The 26,746-nt window shown below is 60.7% G+C and overlaps 2 protein-coding genes and 1 pseudogene across 9 annotated transcripts in view; 1 reads left to right on the top strand and 2 right to left on the bottom strand.

The window, feature by feature from the left end:
- Nucleotides 1-727: 727 nt before the first annotated feature.
- On the bottom strand, nt 728-2,856 carry TNFRSF6B (TNF receptor superfamily member 6b). The gene is made up of 3 exons (XM_036322161.1): nt 1,824-2,856; nt 1,505-1,726; nt 728-1,080 (listed from the first exon to the last, which is right to left on the bottom strand). The coding sequence occupies exons 1-3, from the start codon at nt 2,239-2,241 to the stop codon at nt 794-796; spliced, it is 927 nt and encodes a 308-aa protein (XP_036178054.1). The 5' UTR covers nt 2,242-2,856; the 3' UTR covers nt 728-793.
- A 134-nt stretch (nt 2,857-2,990) lies between these two features.
- The window catches only part of RTEL1 (regulator of telomere elongation helicase 1), a 47,083-nt gene continuing 23,327 nt past the window's right edge, over nt 2,991-26,746 (bottom strand). For 4 of the 8 annotated variants that reach the window (XM_036322134.1, XM_036322133.1, XM_036322132.1 and 1 more), the window contains 27 exons: nt 26,221-26,286; nt 24,076-24,226; nt 15,929-15,967; nt 15,775-15,853; nt 14,931-15,028; nt 14,483-14,538; nt 12,850-12,918; nt 12,495-12,576; nt 9,948-10,080; nt 9,737-9,850; nt 9,613-9,653; nt 9,354-9,439; nt 9,162-9,239; nt 8,780-8,857; nt 8,249-8,395; nt 8,061-8,176; nt 7,865-7,988; nt 7,628-7,769; nt 7,334-7,503; nt 6,757-6,852; nt 5,314-5,515; nt 5,030-5,170; nt 4,412-4,528; nt 4,062-4,295; nt 3,889-3,975; nt 3,608-3,711; nt 2,991-3,425 (listed from right to left, as the gene is read on the bottom strand). In XM_036322134.1, coding sequence (XP_036178027.1) covers nt 3,207-3,425; nt 3,608-3,711; nt 3,889-3,975; nt 4,062-4,295; nt 4,412-4,528; nt 5,030-5,170; nt 5,314-5,515; nt 6,757-6,852; nt 7,334-7,503; nt 7,628-7,769; nt 7,865-7,988; nt 8,061-8,176; nt 8,249-8,395; nt 8,780-8,857; nt 9,162-9,239; nt 9,354-9,439; nt 9,613-9,653; nt 9,737-9,850; nt 9,948-10,080; nt 12,495-12,576; nt 12,850-12,918; nt 14,483-14,538; nt 14,931-15,028; nt 15,775-15,853; nt 15,929-15,967; nt 24,076-24,226; nt 26,221-26,286 — 3,069 coding nt within the window. In that variant the 3' untranslated portion in view covers nt 2,991-3,206. Of the gene's footprint in view, nt 3,426-3,607; nt 3,712-3,888; nt 3,976-4,061; nt 4,296-4,411; nt 4,605-5,029; nt 5,171-5,313; nt 5,516-6,756; nt 6,853-7,333; nt 7,504-7,627; nt 7,819-7,864; nt 7,989-8,060; nt 8,177-8,248; nt 8,396-8,779; nt 8,858-9,161; nt 9,240-9,353; nt 9,440-9,612; nt 9,654-9,736; nt 9,851-9,947; nt 10,081-12,494; nt 12,577-12,849; nt 12,919-14,482; nt 14,539-14,930; nt 15,029-15,774; nt 15,854-15,928; nt 15,968-24,075; nt 24,227-26,220; nt 26,287-26,746 lie in introns of those variants that run through there. The other 4 variants (XM_036322135.1, XM_036322137.1, XM_036322136.1 and 1 more) reach the window with 4 other exon arrangements.
- On the top strand, nt 18,170-18,492 carry LOC118662978 (annotated as a pseudogene).

Here is a 26,746-nt window from a genome sequence, read left to right as displayed (position 1 = left end):
TACCCTTCTCCGAGCCTGTGTCATGGCCACAGCCCAAGGGCGTCCAGGCCGTTTCTTGCTGTCCTGGGAATGGCTGGGCCATAGCCAGTGACCTGCTGGCTTCATGTTCCAGGGAGGTCCCACCAGCCTCTCCTCCCTCCCTTCCTTCCTCCCTCCCCAGAGGAGACCTGAGAGGAGCTGCTGGGAAAGGGATGAGTCAGGGATGGGGCTGGGGACCCAGTGGCAGGGGAAGTGACTCATGGGAAGTCCTGGGCCTTTTGGGAGGTGGGGGCAGCTAGGGCTGTGAGTCCCATCCCCCACCCCTCCACCCACCCTGGAGCCGCTTAGTCCCTTGTTCCCTGGCTTCCCTCCTGTGAGGGTGTGATCCTGCCCCGAGGGAAAAGCCATTTCCCAGAAAGCTAGTGGGACACTGGTCTCCTGGGAAGTCCCCTGCGGTAGGGAGTGGGTGGGACTCAGTGGGGGGCAGTCGCTGAGTCCTCTTTCACAGCAGAGCCCCTGGACTTGGGGACCCTCCTGGGCACTGCCACTCCTTGACTGGCCCTGACCTACCCTCCACACTCCCAGCTACCCAGAGCTCAGCTTGGGGGCGGGCCATGGAGTGAGCCTCAGCTCCCCTGTGCCCCACAGCGGGAAGGCCCCACCTCCACCCACTGGCCACTTCCCATGATCCTCCCTGTCATCAGGTCTGCCTCAGTCCACCACCGTCACACAGCAGTGTCCTGCACAATCAGTTTTACAAAAGGGTTTTATAAAAACGACACGCGGTGCCCGGTCAGTAGAATAAATACGGGGCTCAGCTGGCCAGGAAGAAGCGCTTTCGGATGGTGCGCTCCACCCCCGGCAGCCTGGCTGTGTGCAGGGCCTGCAGCAGCCCCGCCACCAACGCCCCTGGCCGGGCCTCACGGAGCTTCATGAGTTGCCTCTGCAGCGTCTGCTGCAAGGACATGCGGTCCTCCCAGGGCCGACGGGGAGTCCATGCCCCCGGACCCGACAGGGCCTGCTGCAGCTGCAGGAGTCTCCTGAAGGAGACGTTCTGGAAAGCCACGAAGTCCACAAGGGCGCGCTCACACTCCTCGGTCTCTGTGGGAGGGTCAGGCAAGGTGGAGGTTGTGCCAGGTCCTGGGGTGAGGGCTCCCTGCAGACAGAGCCCCCCCCCCCCATGCCCCTGCTGGGACCCCATGCCAGGAGGGTGGGTGGGAGAGGCGGCCCTGGGGTGAGGGGATGCCACTGCTGACGAGCACTCAGTGATGGGGTGGGGAAAAGCATTGCTTGCCAGCTAAAGCCATCAGCACCGTGCACTCAATGGTGCCACTGCCACTACCCGTGGCTGCTCCGTGGGTTTTGGGGACCCTTGACCCCACGAGGCTGGAGGCACTTCCCAGACTCCCACTAAATGCCTCATGGCTCCAAGAGTTGGGGCAGGGCACAGTCTGAGCTTGCTGCCCCGTGGCCCATCCCCCCTCATCTGTGCCCCTTCCCCCGGCTCACCTGTCCCCCTCCTCACCTGTCCCCCTCCAGTCACCTGCACCCCCTGGCTCTGGAGTGCTGAGTGGAGGGCCTGTGCAGCTGGTGCACATGGTGTCATGGAAGGGGGTGCCCGGCACGTTGAGGACCAGGCCCAGGGCCGTGCAGTTGCGGTGGGGCTGGCACTGCCCTGAGCTGGAGCTGTTGGCCGAGAAGGTGCCTGGGGGACATTGCTGGCACTGTGTGTCCTGGGTGGGGGTGCCTGGGGATGAGATGGAAGGACAGGGTCAGGGGGACCCGGGGCATCCTCATGGAAGGAGTCCTGGCCCAGCACCACCCACAGAGTGCCCAGCACCCACCAAGAGCAACCACTCCATAGCCAGGCGGGCAGGGCGTGTGCTCCAGGCAGAAGCCCGCGAGCTCGAAGAAGCCTGGGCGGCAGCGGCAGGCCCGGTTGTGGACGACGGAGCAGGGCCGCGCCTCCTCCTCGTGCTCCCCGCAGACCACGTTGCAGTACCGGCAGCGCCCCAGGTAGTTCCAGAACTGCGTGTAGTGTTGCGGCGGGCACTGGCGGCACGTCGTGGGCTGGTCCCTGCTGCACGGCCGGTGCACGAAGGTGCCCGGGGGGCACTGGCCACACGTCAGCCACTCCCGCGTGGCCACATCCCACCACGGGTAGGTAGGCACGTCTTCCGCTGGCCCGCGCGCAGCCAGCAGCAGCAGCAGGAACGGTAGTGCCCTCGGCAGGATCAGGGGCAGCCTCGCCTGTGCTTTCATGATCCTCCCTGCAGCGGGACTCAGCGGGGACACCAGTTCGCCACAGCCGCACTCCTCCCAGCGGAAGCAGGCCCCGCCCACCCTACCTGCAGCCAACCAGAGCACTCCAGCTCTGGCCAGCGCCTCCTATAAAGGCTGGCCTCGCCACACCCCGGGGAGAGGCCGGTGACCTCCCGCAGGCCATGTTCTGACCCAGTTAAATTTGTTTTTTAAATATATTTTTATTGATTTCAGGGAGGGAGGGAGATAGAAGCATCAATGAGGAGAATCATTGATCAGCTGCCTCCTGCACACCTCTTACTGGGGATCAAGCCTGCAACCCGGCATGTGCCCTTTACTGGAATTGAACCCACGACCCTTCAGTTTGCAGGCCAACTCTATCCACTGAGCCAAACCAGCGAGGGCATGTTCTGACCCAGTCTGGGGCAGTCGCAGCACCCTCGCCTGGCCTGCCCAGTCCCCCTGCCACCCCCCCAGTGCAGGAGGCAGTCCTATGAAGGCCCTCCTATCACCAGGCACAGCTTGTGATCCAGTGACAAAGCCTTCCAGGGAGGTATAAGGTTCCTCTTCCCTCTGGTATTAGTGTCTTCCTGTCCAGCTGCAAGGATGGAGGCTGAGCCAAGTTTAGACAACGTGCTCACAGCACCCTCTCGTGGGATGGTGGGAGGGGGACCCCGTGCAGACGCCCCCATCCTTTCTCTCTGGCACCTCAAACCCCATCACCAAGCCCAGGCAATGCGAAGAGCATCCCCATATGCCAGCAGCTTTATTCAGCCCACCTCCAGGCACAGTCCCAGCATGCCAGGGAGCAGACCACCCGCTCCAGGTGCGGCCCAGCTGTGGACCCCTGAGCCCCCCACCCCCACAAGCCAGCAGCCCGGGAAAGTTCTGGGGAAGCACCTCGCCCACCCACCCCACAGTGGCTTCAGGGCTTCTCCCAGGTGGCCCGAGACCTGGCTGCGGTCTCAGGGGTGTCCCTTGTGCAGACCGGCCTCTGACTGGTAGGTTGCTGGTGCTGGGCCTGGCCCACCCTGAGCCAGCAGACAAGTGTCCATGCTGCATCCAGGGAGGGTGGCCTCAGCCTTGGAGGCCCTGCCGTGCCCAGGCGTCTCAGAAGAGTGGCCCGTGGCTCTGCTTCCTGGCGGAGGCACCTCAGGTCCAGTATGCAGTGTCCTCCTGGGGGTCTGGGAAGACACAGAGGACGCTGGCCACACCTGCCAGGCACCACTACCCACCCACCCCAGAGGGGTGGTGCCCGGCAGCCGTGTCCCCGAGGGCTGGTCAAGACCTGGGTGCTGCTGTTAGCAGGAGGGACATGGGGAAGGGATGGCTTCCTCTGCTGGCAGCCAGCACCCACGAGACCTACCCACTCAGGCTGTCTGTCCGTGGGGTCACGGGGATCCAGCCGTGGCCTGAGGAAGGAGGAGATCTTGCTCTGGGTCCTCCCTAGTCTCTCTGGCTCGGAGGGGCCTGGACACAGAGGAGTGAGTCTGAGGGGTGGCTGGTGCGCCTCTGCTGCCCGTGCCTCCCAAGGCTGCGGAGGCTCTGGGGTGACAGGGTGGGGGTGGCAAGAGCACCAGCAGGTCACCCTGGGGTGAGGATGGGAAACACCTCGGAGCTCCCTCCCTGGGGTCCCGGGGGCAGTGCCTGTGTCCGGGGTGGGCTGGCCGGTCAGGTCTGCACACGTCTGCCAGAAGCGCAGCTTATGGTGTGGGCGCACGAACATGCTGAACCCTGCGGGGAGGGGTGCTCAGGACCTGCCCCCATACCCTGAGTCTCCTCCCCCAGAGCCCCTCCAAGTCCCCTCCTCAGAAACTTGCTCTGCAGCAGCGGCAAGTCCTCGGGCCTCGAGGTGGTCAGTGCTGCCACCACAGCCACCACCTTCTCAAAGTCATCATCCCGCTTGTAGGTGGTCAGTGCTGCCAGGAGCTGACTGCAGCCTGCAGCCCCCAGGGCCCTGCGGGCGTCTGCCAGGTAGGTGCTCACAGCAGGCTGGCTCGGCTTCTCCGCTTGAGGGGCGCCACACCCCTCTTGTGGACAGAGGCCGGTGTCTCCTGAGAGGGAGGGAATACGGACTGTGTCGGGGCCCAGAGCTCCCAGGAGGCTCCTCCCCTCCAAGGTCTAGCTCTGCTCCTGGCTCTGGTCAGAAGCCTCTTCAGGGACCATGTACCTTCTGGTGGTGGCCTGGAGGCCAGGTGAGGCTGTCCCTGGTTCAGGTGCCCTCCAGTGTCCAGCTGCCTGGCCGCACTCTGGGACAGGGTCATCTTGGGGACAGGCTCCCTCCTTCCTGAAGGAGCATGGAGACACAGGAGTCATCCAGCTGGTCTCAAAGGGTCCGAGTGCTCCCTAGGGAGGAGGCAGGTCTGCCCAAGGGGAGGCTGGACTCACAACCCTCCTCGGACCTGACTTGCACAGCCCCGTGGACAGCTGGTTGCTCGGAGGGACATCCTGTGGCACCAACCCCACGGGGGAGTGACTCTGGGGCTGGAAAATCCCCTCCCCAGGGCAGTGTCCCTGAGGCAGTCCCACCCAGGGCAGGCTGGTCAGGGACAGGGACTGGCTCCCTCGCTCTGGAGGTACAGGGCCCACTCTGGGGGGAGGGACAAGGGGCTCCAGGACCCCGGTGCGGATAAGACGACAGCTGTACATGCTCTGGGGGCCGACATGGTGCCACCCTGCAGTGATCCATTGGCCCCTGAAGAAACAGTGAGGCTGGACCAAGCTAGAGCCTACCTCAGGACCCCAGGTGCCAGCCCCTGAGGGTCTGCCTGGGGAAGGCCCCACTCACCACCGGGGTCCGGGGCTGGCTGTGTCCACTGCCCACGCGGAAGGCTGTGCTCAGGCAGATGGCTACAGCCTCGGCCCGTCAGCTGGAGGCAGAGCTCCTCAAATCGCTGCTTGTGGTGGGGCCGCACGAACTGGTAGAAGCCTGTTGGAGGGGGTGTCTGGGTGCGAGGGTGCCACACGCTGCAGCCACCATCCAGACCTTTGCTAGGGAGCAGGGACCACCCTGCCCCGAATGACCCACCCGGCGTCCTCTGCCCCACCCCGTGACTGCGGCACCCCAGGCACCTTGGAGCAGGCTGTGCTTCTTGGGGTCTTGGGCAAAGAGGGGGCTGAGGTGGTCCACCAGAGCCTGGAAGTCGTCCGAGCCCTTGTACTCCTGCAGGGCCTGCGTAAAGGCGGCAAAGCTGGCCCGGCTCAGTGCCTGCTTCACGGCCACCATGAAGAGCTTGGCTCTGTCCGCCTGCGCACCTGCCGCCAGCCCCTCCTGCTGGACACAGCCAGGCGCCCATCAGACACACGTCACCCTTCAGACCCTTCACTGTTCCAGGTGTGGCTGGCAGGTGGCAGGGGTCCTGCTGAAGGCAGCCAGGAGGGGCTGCAGGGAAGCCACGCCTCTCAGGACCAGCACAGGTGGATCTGAGGCCCTGGGCTGCACCTCCAGCCCCACCTCCTGCCCCCACTGGGTTCCAGGATGGGGCATCCAGGGCCAGTAGAGCTGCAGCGGGCTCTCTCAGCTCAGAGGACACGCCTGGCACGGAGGTGGGAAGCTCACAGCAAGGGACACGTCTCAAACCCAGGGGCTGGCAGTGTCCTGCTCCATTCCCGCTGCGCCCTAGGCCCTGACATGGGGCCTAGATGGGAAGCGTGGAAGCCAGGCTTTCTGGTCTGCCAAGCTCAGCCCTCAGGGCAGGCCCCTGGCACCCAGCCCACTTCCTGACACCCCTGCCTGGTTTTTCCCAGAAGCAAGGGGAATGGACAAAGGCAGTGTGCGGGGCTTTCCGAGTTCCTTGGCCCAGACTGTCTACTCAGTTGCTCTCAACTGCCTTCATCTGAGGATGAGGACACAGACCCTCCCCATGTGTGGGCATATAGCCTCTACCTCCTGCCAGGGCCCAGCACCGCCCTGGTGAGCCAGCCTGGCTACAGGCCCGCCCCAGTGCAGCCTCCAGGGCCGGGCCTGACTCCCACCTGCTGGGGGCAGGGCCTTCTGTGGAAGGCGCCCACGTGTCTGAAAGGCCCAACCTGACCACAAATGTGCAGGACTCGGCGTGGGTCCCAGGACAGGGGCCCCTTGGCCAGCGTCAGGCCGTGCTGTTCTCGCACACTTTGTGCTCCCACCGTGAAAGGCTGAATGAGGAGAGGGGGCCTGTGCAGGCCTGGCCCCACGCCAACAAGCAACTGGGCCCCAGGAGCCTGGGCGGGGAGACCAGTCGGTACTGTCAGGACCAAGACGCAAATCTGCACCTCGCTGTGAACGTCCCAGCAAAGTGAAGGCGGGGCCAGGCAGGCACCGCAGCCACACTGCACACTCAGCTCCTGCACCCAACACCACTGCCCAGCCGAGCCCCCACCCCGAAGGGGCAGTGGAGTTAGAATGGCGCAGGCTTGGCCGGCTCACACCTCACACTCTGCTGGGTCAGGGCCACGGGCCGTGGACAAGAGCACTAAGAGCTGCAACAGCCTGTGGCTCCCACCACATCCCCAGGTGGGTCTGGGTAGCTCACCCACCTGGCAGCTGACCAGCCTGATCTTCTTCCTGCCTCCTCTCTGCTCCGCCACAGACCTCTTCTCACCCGGGAGGGATGTGCTGGAGCGGCACTGTGCCTGGGGGGTCACAGAGCTGTGGTCCCAACCCAGGCCCTCGGGCCCCAAAGCTCTGCGTGACACTTTGGGGCCACAGTGAGGTCAGCTGGGGGCAGAGCCCGAGAGCAGGTGCGGGCACGTGGTCTTGCAGTAACTGACAGGGCTAATGGGAAGGGAACAGGGGATGCCACCCAGCAGGACACAGGGACCTCCAGGTCACAGTGACGGACTTCTGGGCGAAAGCCGCTGGGCAGGAGCTGCCACGGCCAGGCTCCTGAAGGGCGCAGCAAGGCCGGGCCCCAGAGGACCATGTGGAAACCACAGGGGGCAGTGGAGCCCCAGCGAGGGGGTGCGGGGGAGCACCAGCCAGGAGCTTAGGTGTGGGCTGAAACCCCAACCACCTGCCCAACAAGGGGACTTATGGGGTGAGTGTGGAGGTGCCCGAGAACAGACAGGCAGTGCCTGGGGTCTGTGTCCATCTCTGGAGCCCCAGCACCCATACCTCCTCCTCCCCAGGCCCGGCCTGCTCCCCGGGCCTTCGGGCCAGCTGCTCGCTGTGCTCCAGGGCGGCCAGCAGCCCCACAGGCCTTCGCTGGGTGTGAACCGACTCCTGCTCGTACTCCACACACAGGCTGCCCTCGGTGTCCCCGCCATCCCCGGAGGCTGGCAGTCCTGGGGGAGGGCAGGAGTGATCAGGTCCCCGAAGCAGTCAGACCCACGTGCTCTGGTCTTCAGGCCTTGCCTGCCGCCAGCCTTGTGGGAGCAGCCCCCAGCCACGTCACCTGGCCACACGCACCTGGAGGCCTCCGCCTCAGGCTGGCGACGTGCAGGTCCACACTCTTGGCTTTCTTGGTGGAGAGGGCCCCGAGCGACACAGCCACTGGGACGGTGCCTTCTCCCGGGCCCGGGCTCGGGGTGGCAGCTAGGGGCGCCGGCATCTGGACAGTCACAGGTGGTTGGGGTTGGGGGTCCCACCCAACTCCTCCCCTGGGGAGGGCAAGGGGGCACAGCCAGCTGGGCATTCGGGACTCACTGTTTTCTGAGCCACCCGGAAGAACTGGGCCACATCTCGGATGACGTGGCCGAAGTGGTCATATACTTGGACGTGGGGGCGCACCCAGGATGGCAGCTGGGCTCTGGTATCCGCACTGGTGAATCTGGGAGGGAGGGGCCATCAGCCCAAGTCCCGCCCACTCCAGCTGGGGCCCCATGCGGTGAAAGGGCCACACCTGTGGTCACAGAGGAAGATGGCCCCATAGTCGTGGCGATGCCGGATGACCCTCCCGATGGCCTGGTTCACAGCCCTGGACGCCTGCTGCCGGTACCAGTCTTGCCCAGAAAGGAACTGGGGGAGGAGGAGGAGCTGGTCACAAGGTCTCCAGGCCACCAGGTCCCCGCCCACCACGTGGCACCTCACCTGGCCCGAGGCCCCACTCCGGGCCTTCATCTCATCTAGGAACTGCATCTTGAGGATGACCCGGGGGTCCTTGCGTGGGGGGTACGGGAGACCCGTGACAACCACCCCTCGGCCATTCACATCTGCGAAGTCCAGCCCCTCACTGGCCTGGGGAGAGCACAGTCTTTACCCACAAGCCCCACAGGAGCCTGCAGACCTTCCTCAGGGTCGGCCCCGACCCTCACCACCACAAGCTCCCAGGTGTGGACAGTTAGGGACAGACCTCCAACCCTGGGCCAGGCCCTGGCTGGGGTCCACACTCCCAGAACCCCACGACCACTTGTCTGTTCATGGAACCTCCTCCTCCTACCCGCCCGTGCCCACCCCAGCCGGCCCCAGCCAGGGTCAGGGGGCTGCCCACCAAACTCGTATTTGCTGGAAGTGGGGCCCAAGGGAAGGGACCGGCCTGTTCCACCCACAGCGCAGTCCCCAGGCCCATCACAAGCTCCTGTGGGTGAGGAAGACGGGCAGTGCACGTGGGACCAGACTCACCTTCCCCCGGCACACGGCCAGGAAGGCGGCCCCTCGGGATCCCGGGGAGGCGACAGCTGCGTAGTACGCGCCCATCACCTGAAGGAGAGACGGGTCACCCGGAGCAGGGCCCCGGCCCGGCACCTCGAGTGAGGCCCATGCACCCTCCTCTGGCAGCCGCTTCATGGCTGGGTTCCCAGGCTGACCTGCACCCAGCACCCAGGGCTGCTCAGTTTCCCAGAAAACACAGAGCCGGGCTGAGAGCCTTTCCTCCCAGGCACCTGCTGCCACCATTGCTGTGCCCTAGCTTTCCAGGAGGCAGCAGGCCAGGCCAGCAGGACCGCCCCACGGCCCTGGCCAGCCCGGGCGCCCACGGGGCAGTGAGGCCCCAGCGAACTCGCACCTCTGAGAAGCTGCCCTTGCTCCTCGGCTCCACAAACAAAGGCTTCAGGGCCTCGAGCCTCCTGGCACAGTCCCGGGCCTGAGGCAGGGGAGAAGGAGACAGCAGGCTCATGAGGCCTGGCAGCCACGGCCGCACCAGCCACGCTGGCCATGGGGCTCCCCTCCCACCCTGGGACACACGAAGGGAACGCACCCGCCAGAACGCCAGGCTCTTCTCCAGGACGGGGTAGGAGGGAAAGAAGACCAGGAGCCCGTGGGGGACCACGCGCGTGATGTTGACTGGAAGGGAGCGGCCACGGTCAGTGGGAAGGGCGTCCCGAGGCCCCGCCGGCTGCCCCCGGAAGAGAAAGCAGGGAAGGGTGCAGGGCTGGGCAGGGGCGAGGCGGGCTCCCCAGACACCATGGATGGGGTCCAGGATGGGACAGCCAGGCCAGGGCTTCCCGGGAACTCACCTAGCGTCTTCCCCAGAGAGGACAAGCACTCGTCAGAGAACCTGCATGAAGCCAGGAGGCTGCTGCCACGTGGGTCCCAGCACTGGGCCCACCCACTTGTCCTCCCTAGGCCAGGTCCCCCTACCGTTTGTCAAAGGCGGAGCTCAGCTGGGCTCCATCAGGGCCTCTGGGGACAATCCCCACCCAGATCTGGTGCTTGTCAATGACGTGCGGGTTCTCCAAGCAGACTGGGAAGGGGCTGGAGGCAGCGGTGGAAGGCAGGGATGTCCCCCGTGAAGTTCTGAACCCCCAACACCCAGGCTATCACCCCCCAGCCCAGGTAGTGGCAGCCTTACATCTGCATCTCCAGGGCGAAGGAGGACACCGGGGCCAGCGTGCCGCTGGTGAGGAGGAGCGTGCGCACGCCCTGGCGGACCAGCTCGCGCATGCAGCAGCCAGGGCTGAAGCACCAGTAACTGAGCACCTTTCCTGCAGGACGAACATGAGGCTGGGACTCAGTCACCCACAGGGAGGCCCATGACCGCCACCCACAAGTCTTCCATAGGCAGCCGCTGGGCGCATCCGAGTGTGACCGAGGGGCCTGCCCGGGGGCCTGGGGAACAGGAAGTTGAGCCAGAGAAGCTAGGACAGACAGTGGGTCACCTCCAGAGAGGCCGACCAACCCCAACCCCAGACATGGAGACACAGGCCACAGGCACCCCAGGAAGGAAGCGGAGCCCTACCTCCGACACCCGGGCCTCCAGGGACACAGATGCTGGGCTGCAGAGAGGAGGCAGCTCAGGCCTGGGAGGCAGGAGCAGCAGGGGTGCCACCCGCTCACAGGGAGTGGCAGGCCCTCGTCCTGGTCGCTGGGAAGGGGACCAGGCCCCACCCGCTTCCCCCGGGCAGACACGCCTGCCCCCACTCGCTGCTCCCCACGCTCAGGAAATGACTGCAAACAGGGCTCGAACGTCCAGACTAGGTCACAGGGCAGCGGGAACACTTCCAGAAAACAATGAGCCACTTTCTGGGGCCAGAGACCCTTTTCCACTTTCAGGATGGGATCTTCCCTGCGACGTGGACGGAGGACGAGGCGGCCTGGGCCAGCCCTGCGTGGACATCAAGGGGCCATGCACTAAACCCCGACAAGCTCAGGGAGGCTGCAGGGCAGCCCCACAAACTCGGAACCGGAAGTAACCACCGGGACGGTCTGAACATACAGATCCCAGGCTAACAGCGGGTCCCCCCTAGGCCTGCAGCTTCCTTGACAAAGGCCAGTCTTCCCCTTGACTAAGCCTGGTGTGGTCTGTTCGCATCTACCACCGACCTTGGGAACAGCAGCGTGATCTCCCTGGCAGGCCCCTCAGAGCAGAGTCCACAGAACCCCTCCTTGTCCCCTTGTCCCCCTCATACCATCTCTATGTGCAGTAAATTGTAACAATCCTGTACCCACCAATGTAAAACTATGTGTCTGTTTTTTTTATCCCCTCCCAGAGGCACCCCCACTTCGCTTCTCCCACCTCCCCACCCTACCACCGATGGATCTCATGGATGGAATAAGCTGCAGAACCGCCATTCTCCGGAGCATTTTCTCAATCCCTTCAGATTTTGCTTCCCGACAATTGTCAGTTTGGCTCAAACAAACTTATAAAAATTCTCTACAGGTTTGGATGTTTCCTACATCGCCATCTGCCACAGCAGAGACAGGTGCCCTAGGAGAGCGTGTGGGGCCCTGGAGCCGGGCCTTGGCCTGCACGCCTCTGTGCCCGGGCCTCCCCTCCACCCCCAGCTTCCAGGGAGGCTGGAGATGATCCAACTTCCTATAAACACCCACCCAGGAGTGGCTGCTTCTGAGAATCCTCTCGCTCTCAGAGGTACAGGAACACGGTCACTGCACCCACTCACCCTCCGCACCTACACCTGCCAGGGCTAAGGCCCAGCTGGCCTCCCGAGATCATGGTGCGAACTGATCCCGGCACGACCGCCCCACACTCCTAACCCTCTGTCCCTGCTCAGCTCCACTAGACAGCAGGTGGCAGCCGGAGGAGGGTGGAGGAGAGTAGAGGGGTGCTGAGAGCTGACCTGGAGCAGGGGGCAGTGGTGGGCTGCCAGCAGCACTGGGGACTGCCCAGGATGGGGGTGGCCTTGACCACAGCACCATCACATTACCCTGGAGCTGTTGGGCTACGAACCCCACCTAAGTCTAAGTCCCCAGGGGCAGTGGCTAGGACTGGGCACCTCAGGAGTCTGTGCCTGAGCCGACACAGGCCACCCCACACCAGGAGCCACGGTGTGCCTGCACAGACCTAGGACCCAGGGCAGCAGGGGAAGCTGATAGGAAGAGGGCAGGACTCACGACAGGCCTGAGCTCACAGAGGGTGTCAGGGAAACGGGGCCCGCCCCCGGGGGCCTGAGTGATATCGGCCAGCAGACCCCTCCGATGCAGCCGAGGCCTGTGGAGTGGCCTCAGCCTGAACCTGCCCCACATCTGTCCACCCGGCTGGACAGCGAAAGCGCAGCACACCGTCAGGGGCCGGTGACACGCTTCTCAGAACGTCCTGGGTGGCCCTGGCTGGTTTGGCTCAGGGGGTAGAGCGTCAGCCTGGGGACTGAAGGGTCCGGGTCTGATTCCGGTCAAGGGCACATGCTCAGGTTGCGGGCTCGATCCTCAGTAGGGGGCATGCAGGAGGCAGCCGATCCATTATTCTCTCTCATCATTGGTGTTTCTATTTCTCTCTCCCTCTCCCTTCCTCTCTGAAATCAACAAAAATGTTTTAAAAAAAGAAAGAAAACATCCCGGCTGGTGTGGGAGGCCTGGCGCAACTCAGGTGCCGCCCAGCCGCCTCGCAGGCCTCTCCCTGGGGTCGGGCAGGGGAGCGTGTCCGGTCCCCCAGGCGCCATACCTTGCCTTCTGGACGCCGTGGAGCTCCAAGCATCTGACCGATGAGCTGTCCCCCGGTGGCTGGTGTCAGGGTGGATGTGTACCTGGAGGGAAGAATGGACAGGTGTCCTGAGCCCCCCACCTGTGGCCCCCCTTCTGGAGGCGGCCCCCACCCCACAGGACAGAGACCCCTGCCCATCGCCCCTCATGGAGGCGGCCCCCATCCCATAGGACAGAGACCCCTGCCCATCGCCCCTTCTGGAGGCGGCCCCCATCCCATAGGACAGAGACCCCTGCCCATCGCCCCTTCTGGAGGCGGCCCCCATCCCATAGGACAGAGACCCCTGCCCATCGCCCCTCATGGAGGCGGCTCCCACCTTGTAGGACTGAGAGGCTTCGGGCCCCACTGGGGAGCTGCCCTCGGCAGGGTCTGTGCTGAACACCATCTGAAAGGAGATGAGGGCAAGTCAGCAGGACACACCACACAGGACAGACACACACGCAGGGTGTCATCATCGCCTGCCCCTGCCTTCCTGCCAACAGCACCTATGCCTGTCCCCTCCCCTCAGGCCCCCAGCTGGGAGATGCACAGGAGTTTCAGTCACACCAGCTTGAGTCCCCTGTGACCTCCCGTGGTGCCTGTCATGCTGTCTCCCCTTCTTCTCCACTCCCCACCCTTCATGACCCCTTCCCCCCGGAACAACCTCGAGTGGGCGTGCACGCAGCACTGTCCAGTGGCTGGGCCTGTCCTGCCTGATGCCCAGTGGGCCTGTGCATAGTGGCATACGTGCCTGGCAGCACCGGCATCCTGTCGACTGGTCCCACACGTGAGCAGGTCGCACACCATCTCGGGGCCCCACATCCTGCCTGCTCTGTCCCTTTGAAGCTGGCCTCGTTCAGTCTCCAGCCTGAACCAGCTTTAGACCCTCTACCCTGCACAAACCATGAGCTTCCGTGTTTCCCACAGGCTGTCCGTCTGATCAGCCCACTGCCCCACCGCGGGCGCCCCACCGCCCCACCATGGAACAGAGAGCACCCAGGGCTCCAGGGCCAGGCCAGCAGCACACCAGGACCCTATCCATACCCCCCAGCACAGCCCTGTTTGGAGGCCTGTGCCCCCGAATGGGATGAGCTGCTGCCCATCATATTCTCTCCGGCTGGAGGGGACAGGCCAGCACGCACACCAGGCCGGCAGGGGACTCCCCGTCACCCACCAGGGATCACTCAGAGCAGCTGCCGCAGGAAATTCCAAACTGGCTGAGCAGTTTGGGTTCGAGTCTGGAGGGCAGAGACCTGCTCCACCACCGGGCACCAAGGAGGGAGGGCTCCCACGCGCCACCGGCCCGGAGGGTCCTCGGAGAGGCCTCTCGCAGCGGGCCTGACCATGCCCGCCGGCCCCGCCGCCAGCAACTGAGGGAGAGCGGCAGCGGACGGAGGGCAGCGTGCTGCACTGGGGGCAGAAGTGGCGGTGCCGAGTGGCCTGAGGTGTGGCATCCCCACTGGGTCTGCAGAGGAGGGGGCTCACCGACCCCGGGTGGCTGCCCCACCGAGAGCAGCTTCCCGGGCCCTGGGTGAGGCCGGCCTGGCTGGGACGTGGGGACCACGCCGCTGACTGAGTTCAGCAGCCGCAGGCCCCGCCTGGGCTCACGGGCATCGCCTGAACACACTCGCCACAGAGCCGCATGGCTCTCCAGGGATGGCGGGCTCTGCAGCCAGACATGGGGCTGGGAGTAGAGCCTTCCCCCTGTGATGGGCTTACACTCAGACTTGCCCTGGAAAGCGGCTTCAGGAGAACGCCTGAGAAGGCTTTTGCCCACTGCCCCTGGTGCAGTGCGGTCCGAGGCAGGCGGTGCGCTCAGGCTGGATGGCAGCCTGAGGGCCGAGGCTCTGAGGCAGGAGGTGCGCAGGCCTGGCCCTGCCCCAGGTCGAGGCCGAGTGACAAGTGCAGGAGAGGGAAGCACCCCACTTCCATGGGGAAAGGAGCCGCCTGCATGGCGCCCCTGGTCCTACCTGGATGATGTCCGCGAGCTTCTGCAGTCCCGCCGTGTTGGTGAACAGCCCTGCGCCTGTGGGAGCAGCGGGCACTGACCACAAGGCTGCAGCCTCAGGAGCCAGGAGCCTCCTGGACATGTGCTAAGCTCCGCCTCACCCCAAATCCACAGGGGCCACCTGGGGAAGGGGCTTGCCTGCTCTTCCCCGTGTGTCTCCAGAGTATCAGTGAGGGGGAGCAAATGAAGTTGAGGCTGCCCAGTCACCCCCCACCCCCGCCCAAGAGGGAACAGAGCCTGGCGGGGCCCACAGCTCCGTGGCCCTGCTCTTCTGGAAAGCTGACTAGGAACAGCTGGCTGGTGCAAGGCCGGACCGAGCCCCACAGGGCACGGCACCATGCCCGCACGCCCCCTGTCCGTGGCACTCCCCGCGGCACAGGCAGCAGGAGGCGCGGGGCCGGGGGACTCACGTCCTGCCAGGTGCTGGATGATCTGGTCCAGGGACTCCAAGATGCAGCCCTTGGTCTGAAGTGTGATCTGGGCCTTGGCAAACAGCTCGAAGATGTAGCTGCCGGGGAGAGAGGTGACCAGCTGGGCTCTGGGAACCTAATGGCCAATGGCTTTTCAGAAACGAGCCCTGAGCCCTCTCGGAGGCACCTGGAGGGGACAGCCTCTGCGCCAGGAGTCCCCGGGCCCTGGCTCCAGGTGGAGGTCGTCAGGGCCCCCTGAGGCCGTGGCTCTCGCAGCTTTGGGGAGAGATGGGAGGGCAGCACCAGATCTGGGCGCCGTGGTGTGGGGCAGGGCAGGCAGGGGCTTGCTTCATCTGGGAGGCAACGGGGTGTCTGTGAGCATCTGAGCGCAGCAGAGCAGACGGCGGCTTGTGCTCTGGAATGTTCCTGACGAATCCAACCCTCGACAACCTGGCCTGGTCCCAGCGCAGTGTCAGCTGTGGACTGAGGGGGCTACCACCCGCCTCAGCCAGGACCCGGCACCTGCCTGCAGGAACCAACTCCACTGCCCAGCTTCAGGGCGGCCTAGACGTCTGGGGCTGTCAGAATAGCCTGGGCCCTCTGAGGCCTAAGGAAGTGGCTGGTGTGACTGCACTTTCCGTCTTAGCAGAAGGTGTGCTTGGGCTGGCGTCTGAGCACCAGAGGACGGGACACAGAGGAGACCAGTGCACATCCGGGTGAGTCAGCAGCCCTCCTGGGCCTCCAGACCTGGGAGGGACCCCACTGGGCAGCCAGGAGCCCCACACACGTCCGGCTCCAGCTGCAGGCAGGGCCTGGGGTCAAGGGCCAGCTCCCAGTCCCTCACCTCCCTGGCTTGGTGACACCTCCGTCACCTCCGGGCAGCTCCACGGCATCGATGGCACCCTCCAGGCGAAGCAGGATCACTGCGGAGCACAGGTGGTCAGGGCAGCACCAGCCAGTGGGGGTGGGGGGATTGGGGGGGGGGGAACAGCACTTACTCTTCAGCTTCGCAATGTCCTCCAGCTCCATGGTCAGCCCTGGGAGAGAAAGGGGAAAACCCACAAGTGTGCGTCACCCACTGCAGGGAGGGAGCCCCGCAGGGAGAACGCTGCCTCACAGCGGAGCCAGAGCTGGAGCCGCGAGCGCTGGGCGCCTTGCCTGGGGCAGTGACCGAGGTCCCACGCACCATCGCCCACTGAGAGCACCCAGGGCTCCCGGGAAGCATGGCTGAGGCTGGGACAGGAAAAGCAGGGAGGAGGTGTGACCCCCTCTACAACTACGGGGACCAAAAGGACAGAGGTGCCCGCATGACAGCAGCAGGAGATGGGACACCTGAGTTCAATAATGACGAAACTGTCGCCTGTGACTCCATACATGTGCCCATGGGGCAGTGACTATTCCCCTCCTGCTGACAAGGGACCAACAATAAGCTGGGAACAAATTCAAACGCCCAGATTGGAAAACTGGAAAGGCGAAGGGAAAAGCAAGCACTTGTTCTGCCTTTCCCGTAAGAGCAGCCTCACCACCGAGCAAGTGAGGCACCGAGCACCCTGAGGGGCTCGTTCCTGCTGATAAATCAAACAGCCCACAGGCGCATCCTATGGAAGGGGTGGATCTGGGACCAGGCGTCACAATGGTACTGGCCGAGCGAGCCCAGGACCGTGCACCTCCGGCCTGCCCTCCAGCCCAGCACCAGGGGCAGCAGGGCCCAAGGGACCACAAGGAGCCAGAGCCAGAGCCAGCGGGCCTGTTGGCGCCCGGAGCTCAGACCTCGGCCTCCAGGTGTAGCCCAGCGGCCACACCAGTTCATGTGTCCACCAGGACGGCGGACAGGTCTGACCGTCCCGCCTGCTCGCAGCAGTCACTGTCCTCCGTTCTGACAACAGCCACCCACCTTGCTGATGAAGAGTGATGTGTCTTTTTTTTTTTTTAATCAGAAGAGAAAGTTTATTTAGAAAGTGACAGAAGTGGAAGTGAGCCTCTGGGCTGTGCAGGCTCAGGAAACAAATCACAGAAGCAAGAGAAGGGCCCTGGGGTGACAGAAAGGCAAAGGCAGGCGCCTAGGGTGAGGACGGGAGGGGGCTCCTGAGGGAGAGCCCCCCGTGGCTGCGTCCGCTTGGACAGCGCCCTTGCAGGAGAGTCCATCACGCCTCTGCCCTTCTGTCTCTCAGCTTCAGAGTCGCTGGCACATTTTAGATGCAAATCCCTCGTCAGTTATGGTTGACAGGTTTCTCCCACTCTGTGGGCTGTCTCTCCGCTTCCGGGACCGTGTCCTCCGAAGCCCAATCTATCTACCGTTTGGTGACTGTGCTGCTGGCGTCAATTCTAGGAATCCATGCCTCAGGCAAGGTCATGGAGACGGCCCGGGGGGCCACAAGGAAGGGAAAAGGGGCACCTCGTGGTGAACTCCCCTGGGCAGGCAGGCGGGCGGGAGCCCCGTGTGGAAGTCAGAGCCGAGTGTGGAATGGGCTGGACGTGACGAAGGGCACTTCACATCTGTGCCCTTCCTCCTGACGCCGGAGCCCAGGGACTGAGAGAAACCACACAGTCCCCACTCAGGGACACGCTCCCTGACCACGCTGCTCAGGCCTCGAGGTCTCAAGAACAGGGAGGCCTGAGACCCATCGGGGAGAGCAGCTGCGGGAGGGCGAGGCGTGTCGCGCACACAGGCAGGGACACGAGGGCGAACCACGGACTTCGCCCACCCACACCTCGTAGGATGCTGTTGCCAAAAAAATGAAGGCCATCAACAACTGCCAAGATGCTCAATTGCACTCCTCAGAGAAAAGCAGCTCGGAACTGCAGAGACACCCCATCCATCGCTGTGGCCCAACCTCAAAGGCCTGCCGTCCGCCAGGGGACGGGCGGACACCGTGCCCGCTGCTGCTCTATCCACAGCACACACCACCCGCTAGCCCGGCCGCCCACTTCTGGGAATTCACCCTGAAGAAGTACCGCAAACAAGAGGAAAGTGCGCACACACGAGGTTACTCATTACTGCGCTGTTTGTCATTGCAAAGTCCGGGAACCAGCTCAGCCCGAGGACACGCTGGGCAGATGCAGAATGCCCGCGGGGGGGGGGGGGGCGGCAGCGGAGCGAGAGCAGGGCGCCTGCCCGTGAGGCGCTCGCAGCACTCGAGGGCGTGCACGGGGCACAGCGCCCACCGGACGCCGTGCAGGAAAGAGCCGCGTGGAGGTCGGACGCCTCTCCTTTGGCTCTCGCTCGGCTCCCTCTGAACATGCCTGACAAGCCCGACATGGCTGAGATTGAGAAATTTGATAAGTTGAAATGGAAGAAGACAGAAACGCAAGAGAAAAATCCACTGCCTTCAAAAGAAATGAAAACAGGGAAAGCAAGCAGGCGAATCGTAATGAGGCGCACACGGCCCATGTGGGCTGCACATTCCCAGAGCATTGCCTTATCTTACTTCTTCCAGCTGTTCAACTTCGTAAGATGCAAAGAGGTTGGACCAGTTTAAGTGACTGTGCTGCCCCTTACACATCACAACTACTGACAATGAAGCCACCCTGCTGGCCCTCTGCCAGCTGGCTGGCAGGGAGGGGGGAACTTGCACGCTGCTGAAGGCAGGAGCTGGGTGGGACAACGGTGAATCTAGAGTAAACCCAGCTGGTCTAAGGGGTCCTGTGGGCTGTAAAATGCAGTGTTATCAGAGTGCCATTTTTTTGTTAAAATGATTTTAATTATTGGAATGCACAATTTTTTAAATATGCAAATAAAAAGTTTTAAAGCCTGAAAAAAAAAGAACAGAGTGGAAAAAGGAGAGAGAACAAGTAAAATGTACCCATAAAGGCAAAGAAAGAATAAGCTAGAAACTAACAAGACACTGCTCTTGAGTATACTATTACTTTGATATCTGGAACCATGCGAATGTTTCAAATACTATGAAAAAAGCTGGTGTGGCTCAGTGGTTGAGCGTCAACCCATGGCTCGATTCCGGTCAGGGCACATGCCTGGGCTGCGGGCTCGATCCCCAGTAGGGGGCATGCAGGAGGCAGCCGATCAATGATTCTCTCTCATCATTGATGTTTCTCTCTCTCCCTCTCCCTTCCTCTCTGGAATCAATACAAATACATTAAAAAATAAAAATAAAATAAAAATCAATGGGAAAATGTCCTCACAAGAGGACTAACAAAAAAAAAGAAATACGAACAGAAACAAATTATGTCAATTGCATACTGTAACCCAGTGAGGGAGGGAGGCGGCCCGAGCAGCCCTGAGGCTGCATGCCCGCACACTCCAGCTTCGCTCTGGGAAGCACGGCCAACGCGCAGCCCGGGAGTGGGGTGTGTTTCTTCCGGTGGCACAGTGATTCTGAAACAACTGACTGGGTAGTCGAGGCTCAAACGAGTGAGTAAAATGTTGAGGAACACGGCAGCGGGTTTTCTCACTCAGCACGGGCAGGCGCCCAGGGGAAGTGCAGGCCCGGGACAGAGGAGGCCCCGCACACGGAACACGCAGGCAGGAGCACCGTGAGCACCTGGTCCCGTGGGGACACACAGAAGCAGGAGATCTTGCATGAGTATTCCAGCCAGGGAATGGGAGGCGCCAGGTGATGCAGGCGTAAACACTGCAGGATCATTCATTCAGGGAGAACCGTCAATGGAGGCCACAAATCGCTTAAGGATTACAAACAGGAAAACAGTGACTTCACAGGAGAAAGCCTGGCTGTCACCACTTCACCTAGGAAAAAGTCAGTGTCACTGTGAGACTGACAGATGTTGGATGTGCGACCTGATGGCTGACCCCTGCCCGAAGTTCACAACTGGGAGCTGTGAGGACCAGCAGACAAACCCAGCCTGCAGGACATGCACCACTCACTGTAACTGACGTTCTCTTCACGGACTCCAGGGAAAGGCTGTCCAGCCTACAGCCAGAGCCACAGGCCCAGGCAGGGCCCAGCTCCCGCACAGACCAGCCGGCCCGGTCATGCTTCAGGCTACAGTGACAGCCGAAAGTCTCCTTTGGTCTGTCCGTGAGACAAGACTGCAGTATCTGCACTGATTTCCTGAGCAGGTCACCGCACTGCGGCCACAGGAGCACCCTGGTCTCAGGAGGCACCTGCACCTGCACTGCCCACATGACAGGGAGGCTCGTCCAAGGGGGCAAACCTTAGCAAGGGGGAGTCTAGGTGACGGGCAAGAGGTTCTTTACCAGCAAGTTATCTGCAAATTTGACATGATTTCAAAATAAAAGTTACATGCAACAAAGGTGAGCACTTCAGAGCAAGACAAAGACATGAAACAACACAACTCAGGTTTAAAAGCTCAGAAATGAAGTGACGGACTCACATGGAATGAGAAGGAAAGTAAAGAATCATTTTGGAAATGAGGATTGAATGAGAAGGAACACAGAAGCAGAAACAGGCCACAATCAGGGCCTTAGAAATTGCAGGCAGAATAAGGAACTCATACAACTCAACCAAAGGAAGTCAAACAATACAATTAAAAATGGGCAAAGGACCTAAATAAACACTTCTCCAAAGTGGGTATACAGATGGCCAAGAGACATGAAAAAATGCTCAAAGTCACTGATCATTCGAGAGATGCAAATTAAAATGACAATGAGGTACCACTCACACCTGTCAGAATGGTTACCATCAACAAATCAACAAATGACAAGTGCTGGCTTGGCTGTGGAGAAAAGCAAACCCTAGTACATTGCTGGTGGGAATGCAGACTGGTGCAGCCATTATGGAAAACAGCATGGAGTTTCCTCAAGAAATTAAATATGGATCTGCCATTTGACTCAGTGATCCCACTTCTAGGGGTATCTCTAATAATAAAAGCGTAATATGCTAAATTAGACCAGACAGCCGAATGACCTTCCAGATGAAACCAGGGCTGCGAGGGCCGAGCCCCTTGCATGAATTTCGTGCATCGGGCCTCTAGTATCCTAAGAAACCCGAAGCACCAATCAGAAAGGATGTATGCACCCCTATGTTCATAGCAGCACAATTTACAATAGCTAAGATCTGGAAACAGCCCAAGTGCCCATCAGTAGACGAGTGGATAAAAAACCTGTGGTACATTTACACCACGGAATACTATGCAGCAGTAAAGAGAAGGATCTCTTACCCTTTGAGGCAGCATGGAGGGACCTGAGAGTATCATGCTGAGTGAAATAAGTCAGTCAGGGAAAGACAAGTATCACAGGATCTCACTCATATGTGGAATCTAAGTAACAAAATAAGCTGATGAACACAGAGGATCCAGAGACATGGAAGCATGGAACAGAGTGTGGAATCTCAGAGGGAAGGTGGGGAGGGTGGGTGGGTAGGAGGTAATCCCCAAAGACCTTGTATGAAAATATGCATAACCCATGGGCACGGACAATAGGGTGCTGAAAACCTGGGGCGGGGGGTGGTGGCTGGAGGGGCTCAATGGGGGAAAAGGGGGACATATTTTAATACTTTCAACAATAAAGATTTAAAAAAAGAAAAAAAGAAACTGCAGGTGGATATAAACGTTGTTATCTCCCTGTCGCACACCTGGAACTCAATCAAAGAAAAAGAAGTCAAAGAAGCCAGAGACAGGAGGACTGGAGAGGGGAGCTGACTCCGGCGAAGCGCAGACGCAGGGAAACAGCCCAAACACACAGCTTCGGGACATGCTGAGAAAGCACGTCACATACAGGACAACACTGATCAGAAGAATCCAACCGAGACAACAGAACCGCTGGGCTTGAAAGATAAAATCCTAAAAGGACTCATGGCTTCTGAAATAAACTGCATTTTAAAATTAGCCAGGTTGAAGTCATCCTAGGTAGCCTGCTTCTGGACAAGTGCCTGGGAGCCCACACATTCCTCAGACGCGGGTCCAGGTGCTGCCTGTGGCTGGCTGAGGAAACCGGAAGCAGGAAGGGCGGGTCACGAGGCATGGCTGGGGCAGGCCTGAGCCCTGTTCAGGACACTGCAAGGCCAAAGCTATTTTCCTGATGATAATGCGAGTAAGTGACAATCACACTATCCTATTTGCCTTTTTATCTCTTGTTATTTCATAAATATACATACAGTGCAATTTCCAGAGGCTGCATGTGGGAGGCGGATAATGACCCCCAACACGTCCAGACCCTGATCCCCGGAACCTGTAAGCATGTCACCTTTCATGCCAAAAGGGCCTTCACAGGTGGAATGATGTTAAAGGACCTGAGATGGGAGATCATGCTGGGCCTTCAGGTAGGAGGGAGGCAGAGGTTCAGAGGAGAGGGGACAACAGAGCAGAGGTCAGAGGGCTGTGGGGCCCAGGGCTAAGGATGCAGCACTTCTACAAGCTGGGAAAGGCCAGAAACGGGGTCCCCCAGAGCCCCAGAAGGAAGGCGGCCCTGCCAGCCTGTTTGGGACCTGTGAGAACCACGGGAGAATCAGGCTGTGTTGCTTTAAGTCACTGAGTCTGTAGTGACTGTCACAGCAGCAGCCGTGACCAGGACCCAGCTCGAAAGGGCTGCCACAGCAAATCCAAAGCACAGCGTGAGGTGCACCTTTCTTCCCTCGTGAGAGATCAGCCAAACTGTGAGACACTGTCACTCTTCTAATTTTTAAAAAGTATTTTTCGCCTACCCGGTGTGGCTCAGTGACTGAGGGTCGACTTATGAACCCAGAGGCAGTGGTTCAATTCAGGTTGTGGGCTCGATCCCCAATGTGGGGTGTGCAGGAGGCGGATAATCAATGGTTCTCTCTCATCACTGATGTTTCTATCTCCCTCTCCCTCTCCCTTCCTCTCTGAAATTCCAAAAAAAAAAAAGTCTGAGCCTCAGGCCTCAGTCTGAGTCTCTCTCTCTTTTTTAAAAAAAATATATTTTATTGATTTTTTACAGAGAGGAAGGGAGAGGGATAGAGAGTTAGAAACATCGATGAGAGAGAAACATCAATCAGCTGCTTCCCGCACATCCCCCACTGGGGATGTGCTCGCAACCCAGGTACATGCCCTTGACTGGAATCGAACCCGGGACTCTTCAGTCCACAGGCTGACGCTCTATCCACTGAGCCAAACCAGTCAGGGCCAGTCTGACTCTCTTACCAAGATTTAAAAATTAAATAAAATTTTTTTTTTTAAAGTTTCCATTTTCATTGCTCACACAGTACCCAGAGACATAACTCACATAAACCACCTTTAGCCAGATTTAACGTAAAGGGTCCTGAAGCCACAAAGATTGAGAACTCCAGCGCTAAACAAACAAATGCCATTTACAAACTCTCCATCTCCCAGGGCAGGTGTGTGTGGGTCGGGGAGGCCGGGGACGCGCCAGGAGGGCAGTCAGTGTGGGTGAGAGGTGAGGGGCCACCTGGCCTGCTCCCTGTGCAGCCCGTCCACGTGTGTGATCACAGAGGGACGAGGACACGAGGCCGTCCACACCACCTGGGCCCCACGCCCACGTGAGGACACAGAACACCTGATCACGTCCACAGCATGAAGCATGAATGCTAAAAAGCCGGGAGCAACTGCTAGAAACACCACCACAAAGTAGGCTGGCCTCACAAACCTGGAGTCCTCGTTAGCCACTAACAAAGGCCACGGAGAACTTGTGGACACACTATCACATCCATCAAAGGTTTCTCCATAAACCAAGATTACTGCTGCCCGGGGAAAACCCTGGGAACAAACCTAGGAGTAGGTGGCACGTGGACCATGCTCGCAGATCATTAAAAACGTCTCCATGGCCCTAGCTGGTTTGGTTCAGTGGATAGAGCGTCGGCCTGCAGACCTAAGATCCCCAGGTTCGATTCCGGTCAATGGCATGTACCTTGGTTGCAAGCCCAAACACCAATCCTGGTTGGGGCGCATGCGGGAGGCAACCAATCCACATGTCTCTCTCAGATCGATGTTTCTCTCACTCTCTCTCTCCTTCCCTTCCACTCTCTCTAATAATCAACAGAAAAATATCCTTGGGTGAGGATTAACAAAAAACCACGTCTCCACGGTTAATACATTTGTTTTCACTTTTACACAGCACACGGGCTGGGAAAGGATGCAAGGTCTTCAAAAAATGCCAGAAGGGTTGGGCAGAACCCTGTGAGGCCCTGGGAAGTCTCTGGAAGTGTCCCCAGATGCCAACGTGCAAAGGCCCTGGGAAGACAGCCACTGGGGTAGACCTCACCCGTCCTCGGTGTCCTGCCTATAAGCTCACCTGAGTTGGCGTCTGCGCTGAACTCCAGGCGGAGCTCCCCCTGCTGCGCTGCCCTACTCTGTTCCTCCAGGACCTGGTCAATGACGTCCAATCCAGAGGCCACATCGTGGGGCGTCAGATCAAAGGACGCCGACTCCTCGCACATCTTCTCCTGAGAGGCCAAGCACGCAGTGTGACATGAGCAGGAGCTGGGCCTGGGGAGCTCCAGGAGGCAGGGCCTGGGGGTGCAGCGCTAAGGAGAGTGGGGAGCCCAGCCCTACCCACAGGCTCTGAAACTAGGTCACAAACATCCCACGATAGCAGCCTAGCCCAGCCAGCAGCCTACCCACTCAGCAGCCTACCCACTCAGCAGCCTACCCACTCAGCAGTCTAACCCACTCAGCAGCCTACCCACGCAGCAGTCTAACCCACTCAGCAGTCTACCCACTCGGCAGCCTACCCACTCAGCAGTCTAACCCACTCAGCAGCCTACCCACTCAGCAGTCTAACCCACTCAGCAGTCTACCCACTCAGCAGCCTACCCACTCAGCAGCCTACCCACTCAGCAGTCTAACCCACTCAGCAGCCTACCCACTCAGCAGTCTACCCACTCAGCAGTCTACCCACTCAGCAGTCTAACCCACTCAGCTGCCTACCCACTCAGCAGTCTACCCACTCAGCAGCCTACCCACTCAGCAGTCTACCCACTCAGCAGTCTAACCCACTCAGCAGCCTACCCACTCAGCAGACTACCCACTCAGCAGACTACCCACTCAGCAGTCTAACCCACTCAGCAACCTACCCACTCAGCAGTCTACCCACTCAGCAGCCTACCCACTAAGCAGTCTAACCCACTCAGCAGCCTACCCACTCAGCAGTCTACCCACTCAGCAGTCTACCAACTCAGCAGTCTAACCCACTCAGCAGCCTACCCACTCAGCAGTCTACCAACTCAGCAGTCTAACCCACTCAGCAGCCTACCCACTCAGCAGTCTACCAACTCAGCAGCCTACCCACTCAGCAGTCTACCCACTCAGCAGCCTAACCCACTCAGCAGCCTAACCCATTCAGCAGTCTACCCACTCAGCAGTCTACCCACTCAGCAGCCTAACCCACTCAGCAGTCTACCCACTCAGCAGCCTACTCACTCAGCAGCCTACCCACTCAGCAGTCTAACCCACTCAGCAGCCTACCCACTCAGCAGCCTACCAACTCAGCAGCCTAACCCACTCAGCAGCCTACCCACTCAGCAGCCTACCCACTCAGCAGCCTACCCACTCAGCAGTCTACCAACTCAGCAGCCTACCCACTCAGCAGTCTACCCACTCAGCAGCCTAACCCACTCAGCAGCCTAACCCATTCAGCAGTCTACCAACTCAGCAGCCTGCCCACTCAGCAGTCTACCCACTCAGCAGTCTACCCACTCAGCAGCCTACCCACTCAGCAGTCTACCAACTCAGCAGCCTGCCCACTCAGCAGTCTACCCACTCAGCAGTCTACCCACTCAGCAGCCTACCCACTCAGCAGTCTAACCCACTCAGCAGTCTACCCACTCAGCAGTCTACCCACTTAGCAGCCTACCCACTCAGCAGCCTACCCACTCAGCAGCCTAACCCACTCAGCAGCCTACCCACTCAGCAGCCTAACCCACTCAGCAGTCTACCCACTCAGCAGCCTACCCACTCAGCAGCCTAACCCACTCAGCAGCCTAACCCACTCAGCAGCCTACCCACTCAGCAGCCGAGCCCAGACCAGTGTTTGAAGCTACTTCGAGCAGCCAACACTTCATAAATGGAAATTTTTCCCCATTAAAATCTAGATTTCTGGCTGCTCTCAAAGTCAGATCTGGTCCATAGGCAGGAAGTGCCTGGAGCTGAGTGGGGCTGAGGGCTGCCACCCACACTGGACACCGAGCCGTCGTGGAGCCGCCCCCACTCCAGAGCATGAACACGGCTGCCTGGCAGCCTCCCGGGCCTGGTCAAGGCCACTGCTCCTGGGAACACAGGCCCTGGCAGAGGCCACATGCTGACTGGGGGCGCAGGCAACAGGCCTGCTTGGTCCTGACATTCAGGGCCACAGGGCTGGGACACAAAGGTCTGTACTGCTCTCTGCGGGGAAGAGGCGGAGGGAGGGAGGGAGGGCGTGGGGAAGGCCACCAGCACTCACCACATTGTGAGCTTCATCGAAGATCACCACCGTCCCCTTCAGGTCGATGCCATGTGCCCGGCGACTCTGCGGGCGGGAGAGGACGCAGGGCTGCAGCGGAGCGGTGCGGCCACTGCCCCTCAGGGTCCTGGAGGCCAGGAGCAGAGGCTCAGGGCGCACAGCCCTGGCGGGCCTCAGTCCCATACCACCCGGGACACACGGCAGGCCCTCTGATACCTGCTGCTGGGTGGCGGCGAGTTGTAGCCACTGGGCACTGCCCACCACCACTGAGCTGGACATCAGGTGTGTGTCCTAGTGACACGTAGCACAAGGGAGCAGGCCGTGACCCTTTGCCACAGCAGGCTAAGCAGCCACAGAATGGAGACCACCCAGCACCTGCCACGGGGTGCACTGGTGGAGGTGTTTACACCCCAGGTGGGGGGGAAAGTCACCTGCAGAGGGGTCTGGCATCCGTACTTCTTTTCAGCTTAATCTTAATTCTCATAAAATAAAGTGCCCATTTTAAGTGTGCCATCAAGAGGTGACA

This window comes from Myotis myotis, unplaced genomic scaffold, assembly GCF_014108235.1.
Source record: "Myotis myotis isolate mMyoMyo1 unplaced genomic scaffold, mMyoMyo1.p scaffold_m19_p_9, whole genome shotgun sequence".
NCBI lineage: Eukaryota > Metazoa > Chordata > Mammalia > Chiroptera > Vespertilionidae > Myotis > Myotis myotis.
This window is presented reverse-complemented; position numbering and strand designations above follow the sequence as displayed.

Excerpts from the sequence above, each read along its gene's own strand:
- TNFRSF6B (XM_036322161.1), bottom strand. The coding sequence starts at position 2,241 with ATGAAAGCACAGGCGAGGCTGCCCCTGATCCTGCCGAGGGCACTACCG. Across the intron at positions 1,727-1,823 it reads CTATGGAGTGGTTGCTCTTG|GCACCCCCACCCAGGACACA; the intron begins GTGGGTGCTGGG and ends TCTCATCCCCAG. Across the intron at positions 1,081-1,504 it reads AGGTGACTGGAGGGGGACAG|AGACCGAGGAGTGTGAGCGC; the intron begins GTGAGGAGGGGG and ends ACCCTCCCACAG.